We start from the raw sequence: 21,878 nt of genomic DNA on the forward strand, positions 1-21,878 counted from the left end.
TTTTACACTACACTACATCTGAGTTTTTAAACTGGGTAGTAATATCCTATTATACTATTCCCAGTGAAATTATCTTTTTCCCACAGCTGCAAACTTTCCAGGTAATAAACACCTTGTGACCACAAATGTAATTGATGAATTCGGTCATAAAATTAGTTCAATAACAGGACTGAGATTTTAAGACGTGATCGTCGTACAGCTAAAATCTTTTAAACATCCTTTCTAATAATTCAGATGCCCAAAAATTCTCAAAAAGTATTTTTTATTTTCTATAATATGAAAGATGAAAACAATGAGAATGAGTCGTGCAAAAGCAGTGAGCGTGGAAACTATTTCTGGAACAATCTAAAACGTGGCTCCAGTAAAAGATACGAGGTACTTAGCCTGCTGAGCGGCCACCTCATAAACAGAGCTGAAGCAAGGAGGAAATGAGAGGATAGTACACAGATGCACAGTGTTTCAAGGCAATGCACAGATACTAAACAGAGTTAAATACCTACAAAATCAATACGTTAACACGGTTCACTTCCATAAACGTGAAAGTGGCCATTTGTGAGCATGGTAACCAGCAAAAAGAGCTGAAAGAGTCGATTTCTTTTATTTCTGGTGTTATATGCCAGGTCTACTAAAAGTCTTAATGACCCGATTACTTGAATACGTTTGTGTTTAGGCTTGGTTGCTTTCATTGAGCCGTTAGCTGCCGATGTGATTCATGAGCCCTGTTGTACATGTATTTCTTGGCAGGCTATTGCTACACTGCTCTTATTGCTTGTAGGATTGATTCAACAAACAGCTTCACGGCTTCACGGCTACTGCATGTGGCACTTTGGAGTATTAGGCTTTGCATTTTTTTTATTTGGTTCATTAACAACTCTTGCCGCTTTGTTAGTAAAGTGGTGGAATCCCATTTTATATCAAATCTTGGACATCAGATTTCTAACCCTGGTCTTGGTGCATCTCAGATCATGCACAGTTCAGTATTTTCCTTCCTCGAAAAAACACCCACTCCCGACTCTGGATGCAAGGCTAATAAGTAGAATAGTTCAGAAAAGCACTTAAATGTGCAGGAACCAGTGGCCAGACTGTCATCTTCCACACATGGTTTCTTTCTACCTCCTGAAAACACAGTGAATAAATAGATTGCATAGAGGTGCAATGTGTGTTTGTGTGCACATGGTGCCCTGAAACAGACTGACATCCCATCCAGAGTGTATACCTTGCCTCACACCCAGTGTTGACATGGTGACTCAGTGGTTAAATCATTGCGCTACTGATTGTAAATAAACCAGCGATCACACCACATTTCTCATTCCACTGACCTCCATTCGAACAAAAAGTCATGCAATTGGTGGAAGTCCAGTGTGACCACCCCTAAAGAATGTGGGTTTAAATCTCAGCACCTCCTCAGTTTGGCTCATGATGGTAGATCTTCAACTGCTCCTATTGTATCCTGTCTCAACATTAAATTGGAACACACCAATGCAAATGGCTGTGTTTAACCTGCTGGAACTGAACCGCTCAAGTATAGGGAGAGGGGGGGTGCCTGAGATGAGGGATCCGTTCTCCCCTGCTGAGGGGAAACGCAAAGTTGGAGGCCAGTGAACCAAGAAGGAACCATAAATAGAAATCACAGGACATGAGGCATGTGCAAGCTCAGTGTTCAGGAGGCAATTCCAAGTCAACATCTTAACCACATTAATACACACACTTGTGCTCTTTGTTTTCCAGAAATAACGTGACACATTGTTCTTTTTACCGTAAATGCCTGCCAAGTGCACAGGATTGAATCGCCATATTATTGGGCTCTAATCCCGAACATCCTGAGCATCGAATCCTCTTTCCTTTCTCTAGTTCTCCATTTTCCTGGGTTTTTTTTTTTACCATATTTGAATACACTCTAGAACTGCATACAGCAAGAAGAGCCGACAGAATTTCTGGAAATAATTTATTTTGCTGTGCCTCTGTTCATCATACAAACATGTTCTATCACTCTGCCATACATCACTGCATGATCTGTACATTCTGAAAGATGTTTTTCTTTTTAAAAGCAGGTCTGATCAAACAAGAAAAACCTGTAAAGGAGAAGGAATGCAATTTGTTTGAATAATGCAGTTTTTTTCTAAGATAAATGTAAGAAAAGCTAAGTCCTTAGATGTCTTTTGTAGTTTATTTAATATTAATGCTGGCTTTTACAAATACTGGGATCGGTACTGGGATCGGCTTGTCTATTGGTATCGAATCGATATGGAAAGAAGTGGTATCGCCCAACTCTAATGGATTATTAAAGTGTCACGAGGGCGTGTCTCGTGCACTAATATCCCAATGTCCCGTGGCATCCGGTCCCCTCACAAACCCAACAGTAAAAAAATTATATGAATTAACTTGCAACTTTTTTTTTAATTGGTAATAAAGTAAACGGTGTATACCGACACGACCGCGTTACTGTACATGGACAGGGAGTGGATTTGTTCCGCTTCACCGGGATACCGGACTTTATAACGGCGGTCGAGTTTATTTCTGGAGTTTTCAAGTAGTTGATAAGGTCCCGCTCGGATGAGGAGGTGGTGGGACATTTAGAAGCCCCCGACACCTCCTCTATTTGAAAAGCGATTCCAAGTGAAGGATTGTAATACTTTTAAAACTATTTTTTTCAGCCTGAATAACATACTGAATAATTCAGAATTGAGGAATAGTTCGCGGGGCAAACATGTTCGAGCTCGCGCGCTTGTGCAAAAAAGTTCCTCAAGTTAGCCACAAGCTAGCCCTGCTCCGTAAAAAAAAACAAAGATAAAACTCTCCGTGCCGTTAAAATGTAAAGGAATAAAAGATTCAGTCTTACCCACGATGTGAGTCGTATCCCGCCCAATAAACCAAAGGAAATGTGTGTTTTCGGTTTTCTAGGCGTGCATGAAGCGTTTGTGTTGACGAGGCTTTGTGATAGAACGAAGGAAGATCCAATGGGTTCAGCTGGAGCGCGCGCTGGTGCATCCCACGGCGTACAGGCACGACCGAGACGGTATATCGATTCCAGGTGATACACCGACGATACTTTTCGTACCAATACCTCGATATCAATGTTTCAGTTATTGAAAAAAATGACTATACCGAATTAAAAAAACGTTTACTATTAAACAAAAAATGTGTAGGATTATTACATCATGTTTGTTCTGCTGAACACGTACAGTAATCATAGTGAATCTTAGCATTGCAATGTAATATCAAGAAACAAAGGAAGATCCAATCGGGTCGGCAGGAGCACATAGTATTGGGCTGCTGGTGAAATCCACTGCATACAGGCAGGACCTGGACGATATATCGATTCGAGGTGATGCACTCACAATACATTATGTACCAATACCATGGTAGCAATGTATCAGTGTTTTAATTATGGGAAATTAATTATTAACTGCACTAAATTACACAGCATGGCTATTATGAAACTATGTGTAGGATAATAATATGATTGTTGTTTAAACTGAATTTTGAGGTCTACATTACAAGTATTCAAGCAATTGCATGCAATGACCGTTTTTTTAAATGTATTGCATTGACCGGTCTCACCACAGATTTATTTTTACAAACATTCAACCGGATGTACACAGTTCTATTCCTTTTTTAGAGTACTTCATTAATCCCTATGGGAAATTGTAACGTTCACATATTCCAGCTTGCCAGGAAGCTGGGGTCAGAGCGCCACCCCTGGGTAGACAGGGTTAAGTGCCTTGCTCTAAGGGCCCAACAGTGGTATCTTGGCGGTGAACCCACAAACTTTTGCTTTGTAACCCAGAGCCTTAATCACTGCGTCTGTTCAGACTATTTATTGGAGTCACAGATTATTATTTTTATTAAATGTAATTCCTGAACTGGATTCCACTAAAATAGTTTCTTTATAGTTATAACTATAAAACATTTCCAAGTGGATTTCTTTCCCCACTTCACCTAAACCTTTTGACCAGCACTATGGCATAAAATGTATGCATATTTTTTTTATCAGTAGACCAATGTCGTATTTTTGTCTTGAATGCACAACAGTTTTACTGTTAAATGAAATAAAATGGGAAATTAAAACCTCCCATTCTTCCCCCCTAAAACTGTCCATAGGTGACTTTGTAAGAGTGCGAGCTCAGTTCGCGTGTTCGGCGATAGGTGGCGATATACTCATTGATTACTCCCGAACGTCACCGCGCGTAGGCACGAAGAAGAAATTCTACTTCCGCCATCTATTTGGCGAGAGGGGGGAAAACAAGTCTCTGTAACTGATGTCAGATCAGTTGCAGGGTAACACGTTTGCTGGTTAGACCCAAGTCTTAAAAGCAGAGCTGATCCTGGAACAGCGGCGGTGCGGAATATCTCATTTTCACCTTGACATCAGCTATGGCGACGGCGACAACGTTTATTCTGAGATTAAGAAACTTTCTGGCGGGGGTGAGCGACAATAACTGCTATCTGACTGTTTACAGACAATTTACACATATTTACAAACGTGTGTAATTTCTAAATCTGAGCACAGTTTCTGCTGAACACCACAACCCTCTTGCAGTTCGTTAGCGCTGTCCTAGTGTTACACAAAACAAATACGTGTGGTTTTCCAGGTGTTTAGAAATGTGCTGTCAAAAGTACTCTCATTGCTGTCACTGTATAATCATGTATAAGACAATGTTACATATATAAAGAATATAGGGGTAACCAGAGCAGTACTGTGCTCTGGATGTCCCAAATTCTCCTGCAAACACTTTATTTTGTTTAGGATTTGCAGGAGAATGTGAGACATTCAGATCACAGTACTGCTTTAATTCTCAGTTTACATCCCAGGTAGAAATCTGATGTTTAGTGATTATACAGCATTGGCATTGAGAGCACTGTTTATTACAACCCTGCCAAAGCTTTCAAAACACTAATCCAGAATTGGGAAAGGAGCATTTTTCCACATCAGCTGAGGATTTGATGGTCAGCCAAAACACACAACCATCAAAACTTGACTGGCATTGGCACCAAGAAAGAAGTGGCTAGTGATGACCCCACATCAGATCAGAGATCTTTAATCTGACACAGCTACAAAGAGAATCTGAATCAAACTATCATAAAACAGTGGTTCAGGGACTTTGTCTTTTAAATATATTTAGCAGCAAATCATAATATAACAATTTTTAAACCAAAGAGCGTCCTATATAAAGCAGGCTGCAGATCACCGTTGTAGAGAAACTGATTTATTCTTTGGTGCAATGCAAATAGGCATGTAATCAAAACATTACTCTAATTTCCGCCGGATTACAACGAATGTATGAATTGCACAATGATTGGGTGGGAGTTGGGGAGGCCAAGCTTGCACCAAGTCTATAAATAATGTCCACTGAGAACCTCTAATGTGAGTTTGATCTTATTTTCTCTTCTGATCGCTCTTTCCACAGCGGAACCTTCAGGCAAAGCTTCAGCTGCGTTACGAAGAAATCGCAAAAAGGTCATTTTAGGCTTGATTGCATTTCACATCATTGCTTTTTCAATGCCTTTTTAGATGCACCCAAACACACCCCAGCCTCAACTCTATACTGACACATAGTGAATGTGGTTACCAAAACAACTCTTTGCACCTCAAGAATAGAGTATAACCAACGAAACTGTCTTTCAGTCTGATTCAGTTATACACTAATGCCCATGTTCCCAGCCTACCCCTGCAGAATTCTCCTGTACTATACAGTTGAGTGTTTCACCTGCTTTCAACACAATTGATTTGTCTAATCAGTGCATTAACATTTATTCCTAAGTCTGGGTATGTCTGTTGGAGCAGGGAAAACACTCGTTTGCAGGACTAATGAATGCTCCTATCAGGATGGCAGTTAATTGTCAGTCGTTATTAAGCTTGATTAGATTTTTTCTGATGTAGGCTTGACTTGTTCTTGTGCTGATATAAACTGAAAACTTCATGTTATTTATTTAAGGAAAAAAATATCTAACAGCAAAAGTCAACTGTTAAATGTAATCACTATGACATTGTTATCACTAACACAATGTTAGTAAGCTCCTCAAGATATTCGTACAGGTTCGATATATTGTTATTAAGCTCCTCAAGGTATTCGTACAGGTTCGATATATTGTTATTAAGCTCCTCAAGGTATTTATACCAGTCAGACATATTACTTTAGGTTATGAATGTTTCACATTGTTTTTGACTCCAGGACTCAACCTCCTCCAAAACTTCCTGTTGGTCCCAGCCATAAGTTTGCCAACAACTACTATGTTACCAGAGATGGAAGACGTGAATCTGTTCCTCCGACTGTCATTATGTCTTCTCAGAAGGCCCTGGCAGCTGGCAGGTAAGCAAATTCGTAGAGTTGTACCTTCCAAAACGAATAGCTCCATTGCAGACAAATCCTTCACCCAATATCACTATTAAGGGCTTTTTTTTTTTTGCTTTTTTAGTTGTTTTATTTTGTCATTACCTCTTACCACTTTAGGAACGTTTACAGAAATCTTACTGCTCTGCATAATTAAATATCAGTACTCCTGTTTCATATTTAATTTAAATGTGTGGTGGATGACACACATGCAGCGATTTCAGACTATATTCCATAAATGTTTCCCTTTTCACAGCCTGTCTTATAAATGCACTCAGGACCCATTAAAGGATCTGATGGAACATTAGAAACGGGAGCTTTACGGAGGGCCGGAGAAACAGGAGTGTGTTCTAATACTAAATGGACCTTTCATGAATTTGCTGTGATTAATTCCCTTTGCCGGATAACATTATTTCACAGCTTTGCCGTTCAGTTTAGGGTGTTTTTATTGCTCTAATTAGAGAGATATATATGTATGATAGTTATCATCACTTTCTTTCATATGTACCTGGGCCTGAATATTCAAATATTTTAACCAAAGTAATATTTGCATACATGGTCTTTTCCAAATCCATACTTGGAATGGTCAGGAAGAGCTTTTGTCTCTCATATGCATAAAGAAATTCAGGGGAATGCTGTGTAATTGTGCATTGAAGATCGGAATGAGTTTTAGCTTGCAAGCACTAATCGATCAGTCTCAAATCGGTCATATTACACTACATTAATGCTTGATTTTGTGTGTTTGCAGTGAAGGTCCGGGAAACACCAAGCGTCCGGTCCTGCCTGGCCCTCAGCCAAAAGATCTCCCACTGTCCACTGATCAGCCGTACCTCTGAACCCTCACTCACAGTGTCCTGTTCATCTTTCCTTAAATAACTCACATGTATATGCTAAATTATATATTATGTATATGCATAACCAAACTTTGTGTATATACATCTGGAAACAAGGTTTTTTTTTTTGTTGATTCCTTGTTTCTTGTCTTTATTTTAACCAGAAATTGCCAGAATGCACATTTGCGTGGGGATTTTTAGCACAGCAGCAAATCAGCTATTTCCTCTAACTTAAAAAAAAGAGTCGTACATAAAAGAAAATGATCCTATTTTCACCAGCACCAGAATTTAATGACTCACTCATCTCTTAAAATAAGATGAATATATTTCACCACAATCTGAAAGTCATCTTTTGGTAAAAATAGAGAAAGACAATATATGATAAAAACAGCAAATTTCTTGCAGTCAGTCATTGATTCCTCAGAATAAATAGAACTGAACAAGCTTTGAATTAGTAAAATTAATACTTCTAAACTAAAAGTATATATGGTTTAATTTTAAAATAGGAAATACTGTGTAATTTAAATTATGTTGAAGATATTTTCACTTCTGGAAAATGCCAGTATTTGCTAATTTTCCACGTGGTACTAATCTTAATCATAATACATTTCTTATGGCTGCCTTTTTAGACACTTAAAATTAAAGTCAATGTTAAATCTGGGAGAAAAATTTAAGTCAATTTAAGGCAAACGACTATTCCTTTTAGACAATGCAAGCTGATGGATATTTTCCAGTTTCCAAGTTTATCCATGTTGAAAAGTTTAAAGTAGATATATAATATAATTTATATAATGTAAATGTAATTTTATATCTATATATAAAATTACATACCTTGATGAAAAAGAATGTGGTCTTAGGGCTTATAATCCAAACATGCAGTGTTTCATTTAGAAATAAGGTCATTAGGAGCGATCAAATTATGAATTTAAATTTTATGGCACATTACAACATTAAATTACATTCCTTTTGCATTGCTCAAGCAGTTCTCTTTGAGATTGGTATGTTTGCTGATTAAAAAAAAAAAAAGAATAAAACAGCAGAATAAATCACTGCAAGCAAATAATGCTTCATCAGCATTAAATCCAAATTTGGGATCATTTTTATTCTTGGAACATTATTAGCCAGGGATTTGGTAAAAGAAAAAATGTTTGTGCATTTTTTAAACAAGGAACGAAACATGTTTTAGGAAAATCAGTAATGGCCATGTCGTGAGGGACCATGGCCACCCAGGTATTGGCAATTTTCCAAACGATATCTGAAAATGATACTACAGCAACTTGTCAGTGATAAAAAAAATATCCTTTTGTCGTTTTTGGTCATTCACAATTAAATTTCTGTTTCACCTACGTACAGCCATAAACATTCATTCCGTCACCAACTTATCTTTTGGATTTCTTTTAAAGTACTGTATATGAGACTACTTCTTTCAAAAGACTTTTCAATGATGGGTGAATGCTTTTCCTCTGTCTTGTACCACTGACACTGGAGACTCCTTTCGAAAATAAAAATGCACTGTAATTATGCACTGTAATTACATTGATGCATGGTCTAGAAAGTGAGTTTTTATTGGTTTACAAAGTCTATTATCTAGTAGGTTTGGACTTGTTTAAAACTGATTATTCCTATGACTTTTAAAAGAAGCCAACATCCAGATGTTCAGTGTACTCCCTCAGTCAAGTTAGCTACATATCAAACACCTCATATATCCATATATAAGTATATTGTAATATTAGAAATGAATTAATGAATGTACTGTGTGTCTTCCAAGTACAGGCGCATGCAAAACAGCTCTTGCCTCCAAAATGCAAATAAGGTTAAATTGTCACACAATCAAACAGCTGCAAGATAATGAGGAAAAACATGTATATGCATATATGACTTGAACCAAATGTTGTATCAAGTGTCCTCGAAGTGTTAGGCTAATACATCTGGAAGGCGGCATATGCAAAATGTCATTTGCCTCTAAAATGCAAAGTGGATTATGTAAAGTTGGCCCAAATCATCTTCCAGCGTCTGCTTAATTGCCTGCCATAACCATCGCTCTTTTCAGCATATTGAGGTACATTCATCACAAGAAGCAATGTCACGTTTTTGTGTGCTGGTAGGCTGTCTTTTGAAGGTTGCTCTTTATTTTTTCTCTAAACATGAGTGCCAGGCAAGTGAGTTTAACTTGCCAGGGGATTATATACTTGGTGGAATTTTTAATGTGCATTCAGCAAGCGTTGTCGTGATTCCAAAATCTCCTATGGCATTACAGTGCTACACGTAAGTACTAAAGGTTACTTTGCTCTGCGTAACAGTCTTCAAATTTTGATAAATAGCAGTAAATGTAATACCAGTCAAAATAGATATGGTGTTTTGTTTAACCTGGGAAAATAAAATCCTGTAACCTTTCCACAGACAACCCTTTTCAATGTCAGCTTATCAGATGTTTGAGGTGATGCGGTTTGCTGTAGAGCAGATTAATAACTCCAGCAACATCCTGCCTACCGTCACTGTTGGATACGAGATCTTTGATTATTGCTTGAAGACCCGGAGTTTTCCCTCAATCCTTGATTTGATCTCAAACGAAGGACAAATAGATGTGTCGGCCAAGCAAAGCAAGCATAACGTTGTTGGTCTTGTGGGTGCATATGCAAGCTCACAATCCATGTCAGTTGCACCTTTATTCATGATGGACCTCATTCCAATGGTATGTCTCAATTTAGATAAAAAAAAAAAAGCAAGAACATTCTATAAAAATCCATGTAAATGTTTACTTTTTTTCCCTTTCAGATTAGCTATGCATCCTCGAGCTACGATCTAAGCAATAAGTGGGTCTATCCAAGTTTTTTGAGGACTGTACCAACCAACCAAGATCTAATTATGGTTATCATTAAGCTCATTCAGCAATTTGGATGGAATTGGGTAGCTTTCATTAGCAGCAACGATGCGTACAGTCAAAACGGCCTTGATTTATTTCGCAGTAACATCAAAGACACCAGCATCTGCTTGGCCTATTTCTATGAACTTAATTCAGCGTCCAATTACTCCGAAGTTCTAAACAAGATAGACTCACTCAGCATCAATGTGATCATAGTCTTCACGCAGGAACTCCCTGCCCAAGAATTGGTCAAAACAGCTATCAGAATCAACATTAGAGACAAAGTTTGGATAGCGGGTGATACATGGTCTATGGATGAAGCCCTTAGCAGTTACCCAGGTATCGAGCAAATCGGGACTATTTTCGGTGTTACAGCAACAACTCTGAATTTACCGGGATTTGACAACTTTGTCTACCAAACACGACTAAGTGGTGAGAACGATGACTGTGTGAACTGTAAGGACGGAAAGAAATGCAACCAAGTTTGTGAGAACTGCACGATGCTGAAAGCAGAAGACATTATAAACCAAAACCCTACATACTCGTTCTCCATCCAGGCAGCTGTGCATGCCTTTGCACATGCACTCCATCAGGCACTGAACTGCAGCATGGGAGCATGTAATACATCTCAAGATATCCAACCTTATGTTGTAAGTCATTGTGCTAGTGCTCATATGCAATTTCCTTCTTAACTGATAAACTATTTTGTCTACTACAATTTTTTGATTGAAAATATTATCTTGTAATATATGAAGTGTCAATATGTCCAAAATTGTGTTTGCTCACAAAGTGACTTTTTGAACATATTTATATTACACATTATTACTCCAGAGATGGAGGGTTTTTTGGGATTAAGCCATAATGACATTAGTGAAGTCAGGCAAGAAGGTCTGATGTTTCAGTTCATCCCCAAGGTTTTCACTGGGGTTGGGCCCAGGGTTCTATGCAGGAGGTATTCTACAACAACTTGGGCAAATCTGTCATGGACTTCACTTTGTGCACAGGGGCATAGTTATACTAGAACATGTTTGGGTCTCTTGATTTCAGTGAAGGGAAATTATAAAGCTACACCCTCCAGTTTTGTGTTTCCAACATTTAAGCAACAGTCTGGAGATGATCCACATATGGTTGTGATGATCAGATGTCCGCATTTCTTTTGCCATATAATGTCCAAGTGCATTTTCTGAAAGCAGGCAGGAAAAAGAGCATAAACTGATTACATTATTATTACAGTATGACTTTTTTTGTCCTTTTTTTCAAGCTTCTGGGTTACCTGAGAAAAATTAGCTTCACATTGCAAAACCAGGAAATTGAATTTGACCAACATGGAGATCCACCAGCCAGTCTTGCAGTAGTACTCTGGAGGCCAAACAAAACTCCACTTTTTGTAATGGCTGCTACATATGAATCACACCCAACTATTCAGTTTACCTTGAACAGTCGTGTTGTACCATGGACCCAAAATGGCACAGTAAGCATTAAATTTCAAGTACAGATTTAGTAATTTGCATTACAGGTTTTTAAACAACAGTTGGGAAAAAAGTGAATAAATCTTTCTTTCTTTCTTTTTTTTTTTTTTTACCTCAGGTGCCTTATTCTAATTGTTCCATCCAGTGTGACACTGGTTTTAAAAGAGTGCAAACTTCAATTCATAAGTGCTGTTTTCAGTGTGAAAAATGCCAAGCGCAGACGTTCATCAATACCACAGGTAACAATATAAAAGCATGTTTCTTCGAAGGATTTTGCAAAAGTCCAGTATTTTCAAATAATACTACTATGATTAATGCTAGTTACACAAAATATACCACAACAAGTTGTTAATTGGCTGTGTTTTATTACTTAGCTATTAAAATGAACTGACTAAAAAAAGTCAAAAAGTAATAATCTCCAGTGATAAGTAATAATCACCAGTGATGTAGTATTAATATGAATAACAGTGCCTTAGCCAATTTTGACTGAAAGCTGTATTTTTGTACATTTGTTTCAGCGAATGCTTACACTTGTTCCCCGTGTGAAGAGGGTTACTGGTCTGATGAAAAGAGCATAATCTGCAAAAAGCGCACCATTGTCTATCTTCAGCTCTCCGACCCACTGAGCATGATATTTTTAATATGTGCAGTGACCTTAATTACCATCTCCATTGGACTCATCATCCTTTTTGGCATCAACTACAACACTCCAGTGGTAAAGTCTGCTGGTGGTATTATGTGCTTGCTTATGTTGTTCTGTTTGGTTCTGGCCAACATTGGAGTTTTCTTTTACTTTGGGGTTCCAGACTCTGTGAATTGTGCTTTAAGGAATGTTTTTTTCATATTTTTCTACACTATTTGCCTTTCTTGCATGGGTGTACGTTCTTTCCAAATTGTTTGCGTCTTCAAAATGGCTGCACAGTTCCCAGACGTCTACCACTGGTGGATGAAGAACAATGGTCAGTGGCTTTGTATTAATGTGTACTCTTTTATACAGCTGGTTGCTTGTGGGATATGGCTTCTAACTGGAAGACCCAAACCCTACAATGACAGTACATCATTTAAAGACCAGACGATTCTAACGTGTGATATGGGATCAATGGTCACATCCACCTTGGCTTGGTCTTGTCTCTGGTTTCTAAGTATAGTCTGTTTCTGTTTCTCCTACATGGGCAAAGATCTTCCAAAAAGTTACAATGAAGCAAAATCCATTACGTTTAGCTTGCTTGTTTTTTACCTGGGTTGGATTGCTTATTTCACTGCATACATTGTCTTCAGAGGAGCTTACATACAGCTTCTAAATGCAGTAGCACAGCTGTCCAGTTCATATGGAATCATTTTTAGTTTCTATATGCCACGGGCGTATATCATTATTTTCCAACCCCAAAAGAACACCCAGGCATACTTTCAGTCATCAATTCAAACATATACACAGACTATTAGCAGGATGTAAATGATATATTCTCAAAAAAGATGCATGTACTGTATGTGCAAAAGTTTCACAAATATGGGTCCTCATGCATAGTGATTTATCTAGGGGTATACTCTTCATACCAGGTTAAAAAAAAAGGGTCAAAACAAGAATTTAAATAAATTAGAAGGCAGAAAAGTATGAATATATTGGAAATGACAGTATGTAGTTGTGAAATAAATAATAACACTGAAGACTTATATTTACTGTGGATGTACTATGGGTGTAGTAATGCACTAGATAAAACACCAGGTGGTGCAGTTACGTTAATGGGTTAAGGTTATCGCTACACAGACAACCTTAGTGTCTGCAGTGAAACAGGGGCTTGAAACAGAAACAAGCCAGAGAATGGACTGGGAATCAAGATTGTGACTAGCATAAGAACAACAAACAGGAAGGATGAAAGAACACCAGACAGGGACCATGGTATAGGGACCCGTGCTGAGACACTGACAGCACTAAGACATGGCAAGGGCTTACAATGAAACCATAGAAGAATGGGTGAGACTTTAGATAGAAACAGGACTATTTACAGTAAAGTCAAACACAGGTGGACTAACAGCTTATTTGCTCCTTATTGTAGTTGGTTAAAACTGTTCTCGGGAGACATGGATGGGAATCCATTCTGCAAACCGGCTTCATGATGTTTGTCTTAGTAGTCTTTCCCCATGTATTGAGAGTTTCTTACTTACAATTTTATAGCAATTGACCATTGTAAACTGACTATTGTATTTCAATATAAAATAATGATAATGTCAGAGATATGATCACAAATCATCAAAAACTGAGGAAGAAAAGTAGTGTTGTTTGTTGTCACCATCAATTGTTCTTTATTTTGTACATTGCGATTTCAATACCAAATTTTTTAATATTGTATGATGTATGATTCTATAATTCTAAGTAACATATTTGGGAGGGATCTTGTTTTTTAGAAAGACTTGATACTTAATATTTTGAAGATGCTTTGAACCATGCTTGTAATACAATGTCTGAGTGTATCTCATTGTATTATGGAAAGTGCACATGTAATGATGCATGTAGTGGCTTAATCAAATTCACATATGTAAAGTGGACATGGACGTTGCTTCCATCTTTCCTAGTTGACATGCACAGCAAAGTTCTGTCACGAAATCTGTCTTTGTGACAGATGCAGTACCTCTTCTTTTAAATTGCACCGTCACATGGTGCTTATCAACCAATTACTGAGTTTTAAAATGCAGAATTCAGTTTTTTAGGTGAATTTCATTGTTCATCATTGTGATATCTTCTTTTCTGTAACACTGTGCAATTACAACATGTTCTTGAATGGATTTACTTGTTTCATTAAACTTCAAATTTAAATTGTTTTTGCACTGCATACTGTTAGTTTACATATACCCTCAGTTATAGTCTTTATAGCTCTCTTTGCACAGTACTGTATATTCAAAGTATACTTGTGTTGTCTGTCTGTCTGTACTGTCGTCTGTCTGATTGTACTGTCTGTTCTGTTTTTCGTCTGCACTGTTTGCACTAGGTTGCACTCGATGCACTTTATGTAGCTTTATGTTGTGTGTTATAGCTCTATGTTGTATATTGTAGCACCAGGGTTCTGGAGGAACGTTGTCCTGTTTTGACTGTGTACTGTGTACCACTGCACAGCAGATAGATAGATAGATAGATAGATAGATAGATAGATAGATGGATGGATGGATGGATGGACGGACGGACGGACGGACGGACGGACGGACGGACGGACGGACGGACAGACACAGACAGACAGACAGATAGATAGATAAAAGCAATACTATGCACGAAGAAAAGGTGATCACTGCAGCCACACTTATGACAGAACTGCTATTATCTACATACTGAATGTTTCCGAGTATTTTTTTCCCGCCCTCAAGGGGGTTTAACTTTTATGGAGGTTGGTTGGAACTGTATCGTGCATGTGTTGCACCTTGCGCTTTATTGATGATTGGCATTTAACAATCTTGGCTTCACTTGATTCCGGTTGACTTCACAAGATTGGTCAAAATGAGGCCCTATTTTTTCTTTAAATAACCAAAGGAGCTTGATGGGAACACAATTTTATATAATGACAACAAAGCAGAAATAACCATTCAAGTCTGGCTTCTCTCAAGGTTTCATCGTCATATCATCTCAGGGAGTTTTTATTTGCTGCTCCAAATAAACGTAAACAAATAAAATGTATATAATTGATCTATGTATTTCTTCAAAGTTTCTTTGTGTCAATTTCATTTTTTAAAAGTGATTCACAAATAAAATCAGTTTTAATGAAATAAAATTAGTTCTCACTTAATCTTCAAATTTGTCTTTAGAAACTTAGCAAGGCAGGCAGCTGCCTAATATAAGCATATTTTGTCATGTAAAAAGCTTCATGTACAGTATGACGTGAGCCATGTGTTTATGAGTGTGTCAAAAGTTTTACAAGCATTAGGTCAGATGTTCGGTAATGCAAAATACACAAAATTAATTTGCCTGCAAAATGCAAATGAGAGTATTCTCTCACATGCTCAACAAACAGCTACAAGGTTAGACAGAAGAAATCTACCAGTTGCTTATATATGCATCATTGTAAGTGTCAAGTTTCCTCTTAAGTGTTATGCTAATACTTTTGGAAGGCAACAAATGCAAAATGACATTTGCCTCTAAAATGCAAAGTAGATTATGTAAAATTTGTCCAGATCATCCTACAGGTACTTTTTTATTGCTCATCATAACTACTACTCTGATTATCATCTTCATTTGCTCTCATCAAAAGGAGCAATGTTGTGCAGTGTATTCTTTGGCTTTAATTTAGCTCTTCACTTTTTCAACATACATGTCTGTGAGGCAACTGAATTCAATTTACGAGGGGACTATATACTCGGGGGGATTTTTCCTGTACATACTGCCAGTGAGACCATAATTCCAGCTGCTCCTATGGCACTACAATGCTACAAGTGAGTAGTGATGTATTTCTTGTGTATATTATATGTATTTTACTGTAAATGCTACAGCTTAAAAAAATAAACAATGCAGTCTAGTGAATTAGAACAATATCACCATTCCTATGGTAGATATCATAAGAGATGGTACTGGGATTTGAATTCATTTATTTTTTTCCTTTTCCTCACAGGCAGCCATTTACAATGTCAGGTTATCAGATGTTCGAGGTGATGCGGTTTGCTGTGGAGCAGATCAATAACTCCAGCACCATCCTGCCTAATATCTCTCTTGGATATGAGATCTTCGACTTTTGCTTGCACAATCAAAATTTTCCTTCAATCCTCGATTTTATTTCAGACAATGGACGAATAAATGTGTCAGGAAAAGAGAACAAACATAATGTCATTGGCCTTGTTGGTCCTTATGGGAGCACAGAAGCTTTGGCCATTGCACCCTTATTCATGATGGACTTCATTCCAATGGTATGCAATTCTTAATTAAGGAAGCCAGATTTTCTGGAATGAATAAATTTTTATACTCTGACCTGAGTATTAATATAAATGTCTGTTATTTTTTTTATCTATTCAGATCAGCTATGCTTCATCAAGCTACGATCTAAGCAACAAGTGGGTCTATCCAAGTTTTTTGAGGACTGTACCAACCAACCAAGATCTAATTATGGTCATCATTAAGCTCATTCAGCAATTTGGATGGAATTGGGTAGCTTTCATAAGTAGCGATGACTCATACAGTCAGAATGGCCTCGATTTATTTCGCAGTAGTATCAAAGACACCAGCATCTGCTTGGCCTTTTTCTATGAAATTACACTGACCTCCAATTATACAGATATACTAAAGAAGATAGAATCACTCAATATCAATGTAATCATAGTCTTCACACTGGAAGACACTGCTCGAGCGATTGTGAAAACAGCAATCGAAATCAACGTAAGAGATAAAGTTTGGATAGCAGGTGATGCTTGGTCTATGGATGCAGAACTGTCCACTTGGCCTGGCATTGAAAAAATCGGGACTATTTTCGGTGTTACAGCAACAACACTAAATTTGCCTGGATTTGATGAATTTATCTACCAAACAAGACTCAGCGGTCAAAAAAATAATGACTGTGTGACTTGTGAGAATGTAGGGAAGTGTAATCAAGATTGTGAGAACTGCTTAAGTGAAAGAGCAGAAGACATTATAAAGGAAAGCCCCACATACTCGTTCTCCATTCAGGCAGCTGTGTACAGTTTTGCCTACGCACTCCATCAAGTCCTCAACTGTAGCATGTCAGGATGCGACCCAGCTCGAGACATACCCCCATATGTGGTAAGCAATACGTTAGCAAATAAAACACATACAAAGGAGTATAAAACATAAATGTTTATCTGTAAAGGTTATGAAAATAAATGTAACATTTATAAAATCAGTCTCTATAAGTAATGAGCAAGTCATTGGAAACAGTGGCAAGGAAAATCTTCCTGAGATCAGGATCACTGATACCTCAAAAGTATCATGTACTTCTGGAGGCTCTATATACAATAGTTATCAACTGTTTTGTCTTCTCTTTTCTTCCAAGGTTCTGCAAAATGTGAGACAAACAAGTTTCATATTACAAAACCAGGATATCAAGTATAACCGAAATGGGGATCCTCCAGCCAGTCTTGCAGTAGTACTATGGAGGCCACAAGAAAATCCATTATTTGTTGTAGTGGCTGCATATAAAACCTACCCAACTGTTAAATTCACCTTGAACAATTACTTAGTTCCCTGGTCTGACAATAGCACAGTAAGTAATTACTTTGTGTTTAAGAATATAAAGCTTGTTTAAATATTGTTACATGGAATAGAGAATTTAGCTCTACACCAAAAAAAAAAACCCAGCGAAATTTTATATCACATTATAATAAACATGACTATAAGAAAATAATCAACCAATCGGAATTGTATTTGTTTCTTTGTCTTCCCAGGTGCCTTATTCTAATTGCTCCATTGAATGTGAATCTGGTTATAAAAGAGTACAAACTTCAATACATAAATGCTGTTTCCAGTGTGAGAAGTGCATGGGCCAGACATATATCAACACCACAGGTAGGTTTTTAAGTAAGCATTTAGAAGAAAATATCTGAGTTTTGTCTATACTTGTTTCCAGAAGTCCATATTTGTAGTCATTAGGCTGAAAGAGTGAAAAGCATACAATTGATATCTTGCTTTTTTAAAATGTTCCATCAGGGACAAACATAGTCTGTGTAACCATGTCTGTGAAATCCATTTCAGCAGGTTGTAACTGTAATGTGGGATGTAATGTGTCTTAGCCAAAGTGGGGATTCTGGATTAAAACCCCTTGGACAATTCCAAATGTTTATTCATGGGTTGTTAAATGACACACTTTCATAAAAAATGAAGCAATCAAGATGTGATTGAATTCATTGGGTTTAAAAAATATGTTGGCATTGCAGTTGTTTTTACATAGTCCCTCCATTTTTACAGGTTCAAAAATACTTGGACACTTGTCTGATAAACAGATTATTAGCCTGTTGTGACCTTTTAAGGTCTGAAGTTGTTTTTAAGTCTTGAATTTGGAAGCTGTTCATTGAACTCTCTCTATAAATAGGTGTTAATGCAAGTAAAGAAGGCAATCAACAATTTTTGTTACAAAATGTAACAAGAAAAATGTAAAAGAAGCAAAATAAAAAGATATGAAAGATCAAAAAGAACTGTTCATATTGCACAATTCTGTTCTTGATAAAGAAAAAAAATCCTTTACAATGAAGTTCTTCTAGCCAAGTCAAGAACTCACTTAACAATGTAGGCACACTCGAGAACAGAAATAACTAATCTGTCCTTTCTGTTCTCGAGTGTGCCTACATTGTTAAGTGACTGCTAGAATGCATCCAAAACCTGGCCCAGTTCTGGAACAAGATTCCTAGTACCAGAACTATAAGAAGAAAAGTGTACATACAAGGAAAGAAAGGGTATATATACAAGGCATATCACATCATCATATCACATCATAATGAGGCTTAACCTAAACAAAAAAACAAAAGCAATGAAATGGAATGGAATGTTCTTAATTGGCAGTCAGTGGCACATAGGATTTGCATCAAAGTAGTAAAAAGAATTCTTATATTTATGTTTGTTACTTTTGAGCTTGTGATGGTGGGACAATGGAGGGACCTATTGTGGTCAAATTGTGAGGCACAATTTAGAAAATTATATCACTGTCTAAATACTTTGGGACCAGACTGTACATATCAAATAACAATTTTACATTATATCTGTAAGATATAATTTTGATCATATTATTAGCATGTAAATTAAAAAAATTTCAGTGGAACTGAAATAAAGGCGTTTTAATTTCTACACCTAATAATGTTACTGTTATGGCACAATTAACTGATGGTAACTAATGGTGAAAGTTATTAATGTCTAAAGTCTGGCATTCACCAAAATTGCAGGAGTAATCTGATTTAATCTGATGTAATTTATTTTCTCCTGAAATAAATTCCTGGATTGCAGAAATCCCCCCCAAAAAAATTACAGGCTTTTCTATACCTTTAAAAACTAGATTGCAATCCGAGATTGAGACTATAAAAATAGGAAAAACATATGAAGAACTAGAAAAGGGGACAATCCTGACACATGCAAGAAATAATATGTATGGCAAGAGTAGATAAAGTATACCCAGAACTTATAAGCAAGGAACAGATCTGGAACAGTGCAAAGCACTAGTATGAAGAACCAAGAATATGCAGAAGTATCCTTAATTAGATGCTTTATTAAATGTGCTTACCAATCTAGGCCTAAAAACCTGCTAACAGAAGTAAGCAGAAGAAATAAGTTGTTATAGTACCTAATAGTATACTAGTGTATTGTACACTAGGTAGAGCCACCACATTAAAGGCAAAAGAACCAAGGCTCTGGATCATTGACTAGACAAAATCAAGAGAGTTTCTACAACTCAGGGACTAGATGAGAGCATAAAACTAAGACCAGTATTTGGAGAGGGATTTAAAATATCTGAAATATGTGAACTCATCACCAACAAAATGAAACAATAGTTTTCATGGAAGAAACTGGAACACTAATGACAGCGAGGTGCCGTCAGGGCAAAGTTAAGGAGAATCTAATTATATTAAAACTATAATTAAAATAATTGATAATAATAAAAGTAATGCTACATCTGTTTCAGCGAATGCTTACACTTGTTTCCCGTGTGAAGAGGGTTACTGGTCTGATGAAAAGAGCATAATCTGCAAAAAGCGCACCATTGTCTATCTTCAGCTCTCCGACCCACTGAGCATGATATTTTTAATATGTGCAGTGACCTTAATTACCATCTCCATTGGACTCATCATCCTTTTTGGCATCAACTACAACACTCCAGTGGTAAAGTCTGCCGGTGGTATTATGTGCTTGCTTATGTTGTTCTGTTTGGTTCTGGCCAACATTGGAGTTTTCTTTTACTTTGGGGTTCCAGACTCTGTGAATTGTGCTTTAAGAAATGTTTTTTTCATATTTTTCTACACTATTTGTCTTTCTTGCATGGGTGTACGTTCTTTCCAAATTGTTTGCGTCTTCAAAATGGCTGCACAGTTCCCAGACGTCTACCACTGGTGGATGAAAAACAATGGTCAGTGGCTTTGTATTAATGTGTACTCTTTTATACAGCTGGTTGCTTGTGGGATATGGCTTCTAACTGGAAGACCCAAACCCTACAATGACAGTACATCATTTAAAGACCAGACGATTCTAACGTGTGATATGGGGGATCTGGTGGCCTCCACCTTGGCTTGGTCTTGTCTCTGGTTTCTAAGTATAGTCTGTTTCTGTTTGTCCTACATGGGCAAAGATCTTCCAAAAAGTTACAATGAAGCAAAATCCATTACGTTTAGCTTGCTTGTTTTTTACCTGGGTTGGATTGCTTATTTCACTGCATACATTGTCTTCAGAGGAGCTTACATACAGCTTCTAAATGCAGTAGCACAGCTGTCCAGTTCATATGGAATCATTGTTAGTTTCTATATGCCACGGGCGTATATCATTATTTTCCAACCCCAAAAGAACACCCAGGCATACTTTCAGTCATCAATTCAAACATATACACAGACTATTAGCAGGATGTAGATTTATAGACATCGACACCAACTGAATTCTAGTTAACATTTTCTGGTCTTCTTTGCCAAGTAATTATGAAATCATTATATCAAAAAATATTCAAAATCTTTAAAATTCTATATTTTAAGATTCTCTTGCTTGTTAATGGTACCGAACAATTAAGTCAAACAATAGTCTGTTACATTAATAAATAACTAATGCTTTTTTGTGATCTAGATTTAAAATAGTAATGTAAATATTTTTTTTTTCTGTTGATTGCAATTTCTTAATAAACTATTATTTTAACATACAGAAAAGTACAAAATTATTGGCAAAAAATGTACAATAAAAATGTATGCAAAAGTTACATCTCCGTTTGTGTTTTGTTGATGGTAAATGAAGAGCACTGTGCAACACTGTTCCAAAGTCTCTCCGTTAAATTCAGCTGGGTTGGGCTCTGGTGACTGTGAAGACCATAAAACTGAACATCATTTTTATACTTAACAAACCATTCAGGAATACTGTGAATCCTGCAAGATGCCACTCCCATTCACAAGAGGAAAAATACTGCCTATTATTAACTGTAAAATAAGATTAAAGTAAAACAACATAAACATAAACATAACTTTGTTGCTGACATATGATTTTCTTTTTACTATTCAAATGCCAAATGAGGGAAAATCCTTTTTTTTAGAAAGTATTTTGAACTAAGATATTATTATGGGATGTTTAATAAATGTAGGTAATTACATTGTATATACCTTTTAGTTAATGCAATCAAACTAATGCACTCATGAATGCACTGGCTTCACAAGTCCATTGGCTCCTCTAGTGCTTTTATTAGGGAACAAAGGAGACTGCTCTTTAGAGATTGTTTTGTGTTCC

General features: G+C 37.0%; 3 protein-coding genes across 6 annotated transcripts in view; 2 read left to right on the forward strand and 1 right to left on the reverse strand.

Moving 5' to 3' along the window:
* kank3 (KN motif and ankyrin repeat domains 3) overlaps positions 1-3,025 on the reverse strand; it is a 17,129-nt gene extending 14,104 nt beyond the window's left edge. For all 4 annotated transcript variants that reach the window (XM_046872280.1, XM_046872282.1, XM_046872281.1 and 1 more), the window contains exon 1: positions 2,840-3,025. The gene's annotated coding sequence lies outside the window, so the exon portion shown is untranslated. The remainder of the gene's footprint in view (positions 1-2,839) is intronic.
* A 1,181-nt stretch (positions 3,026-4,206) lies between these two features.
* Positions 4,207-7,299, forward strand: ndufa7 (NADH:ubiquinone oxidoreductase subunit A7). The gene is made up of 4 exons (XM_046872287.1): positions 4,207-4,425; positions 5,409-5,458; positions 6,174-6,311; positions 7,081-7,299. The coding sequence occupies exons 1-4, from the start codon at positions 4,375-4,377 to the stop codon at positions 7,166-7,168; spliced, it is 327 nt and encodes a 108-aa protein (XP_046728243.1). The 5' UTR covers positions 4,207-4,374; the 3' UTR covers positions 7,169-7,299.
* A 1,817-nt stretch (positions 7,300-9,116) lies between these two features.
* Positions 9,117-21,274, forward strand: LOC124400439 (taste receptor type 1 member 1-like). Its single transcript, XM_046872278.1, has 12 exons — positions 9,117-9,430; positions 9,566-9,857; positions 9,941-10,678; positions 11,290-11,499; positions 11,616-11,736; positions 12,016-12,456; positions 15,769-15,910; positions 16,087-16,378; positions 16,485-17,225; positions 17,476-17,685; positions 17,867-17,987; positions 20,089-21,274. Exons 1-12 carry the CDS (start codon positions 9,246-9,248, stop codon positions 21,021-21,023), a joined length of 4,428 nt encoding a protein of 1,475 aa, XP_046728234.1. The 5' UTR covers positions 9,117-9,245; the 3' UTR covers positions 21,024-21,274.
* Positions 21,275-21,878: the final 604 nt, after the last annotated feature.

Source organism: Silurus meridionalis, chromosome 17 (assembly GCF_014805685.1).
Source record: "Silurus meridionalis isolate SWU-2019-XX chromosome 17, ASM1480568v1, whole genome shotgun sequence".
NCBI classification, from domain to species: domain Eukaryota; kingdom Metazoa; phylum Chordata; class Actinopteri; order Siluriformes; family Siluridae; genus Silurus; species Silurus meridionalis.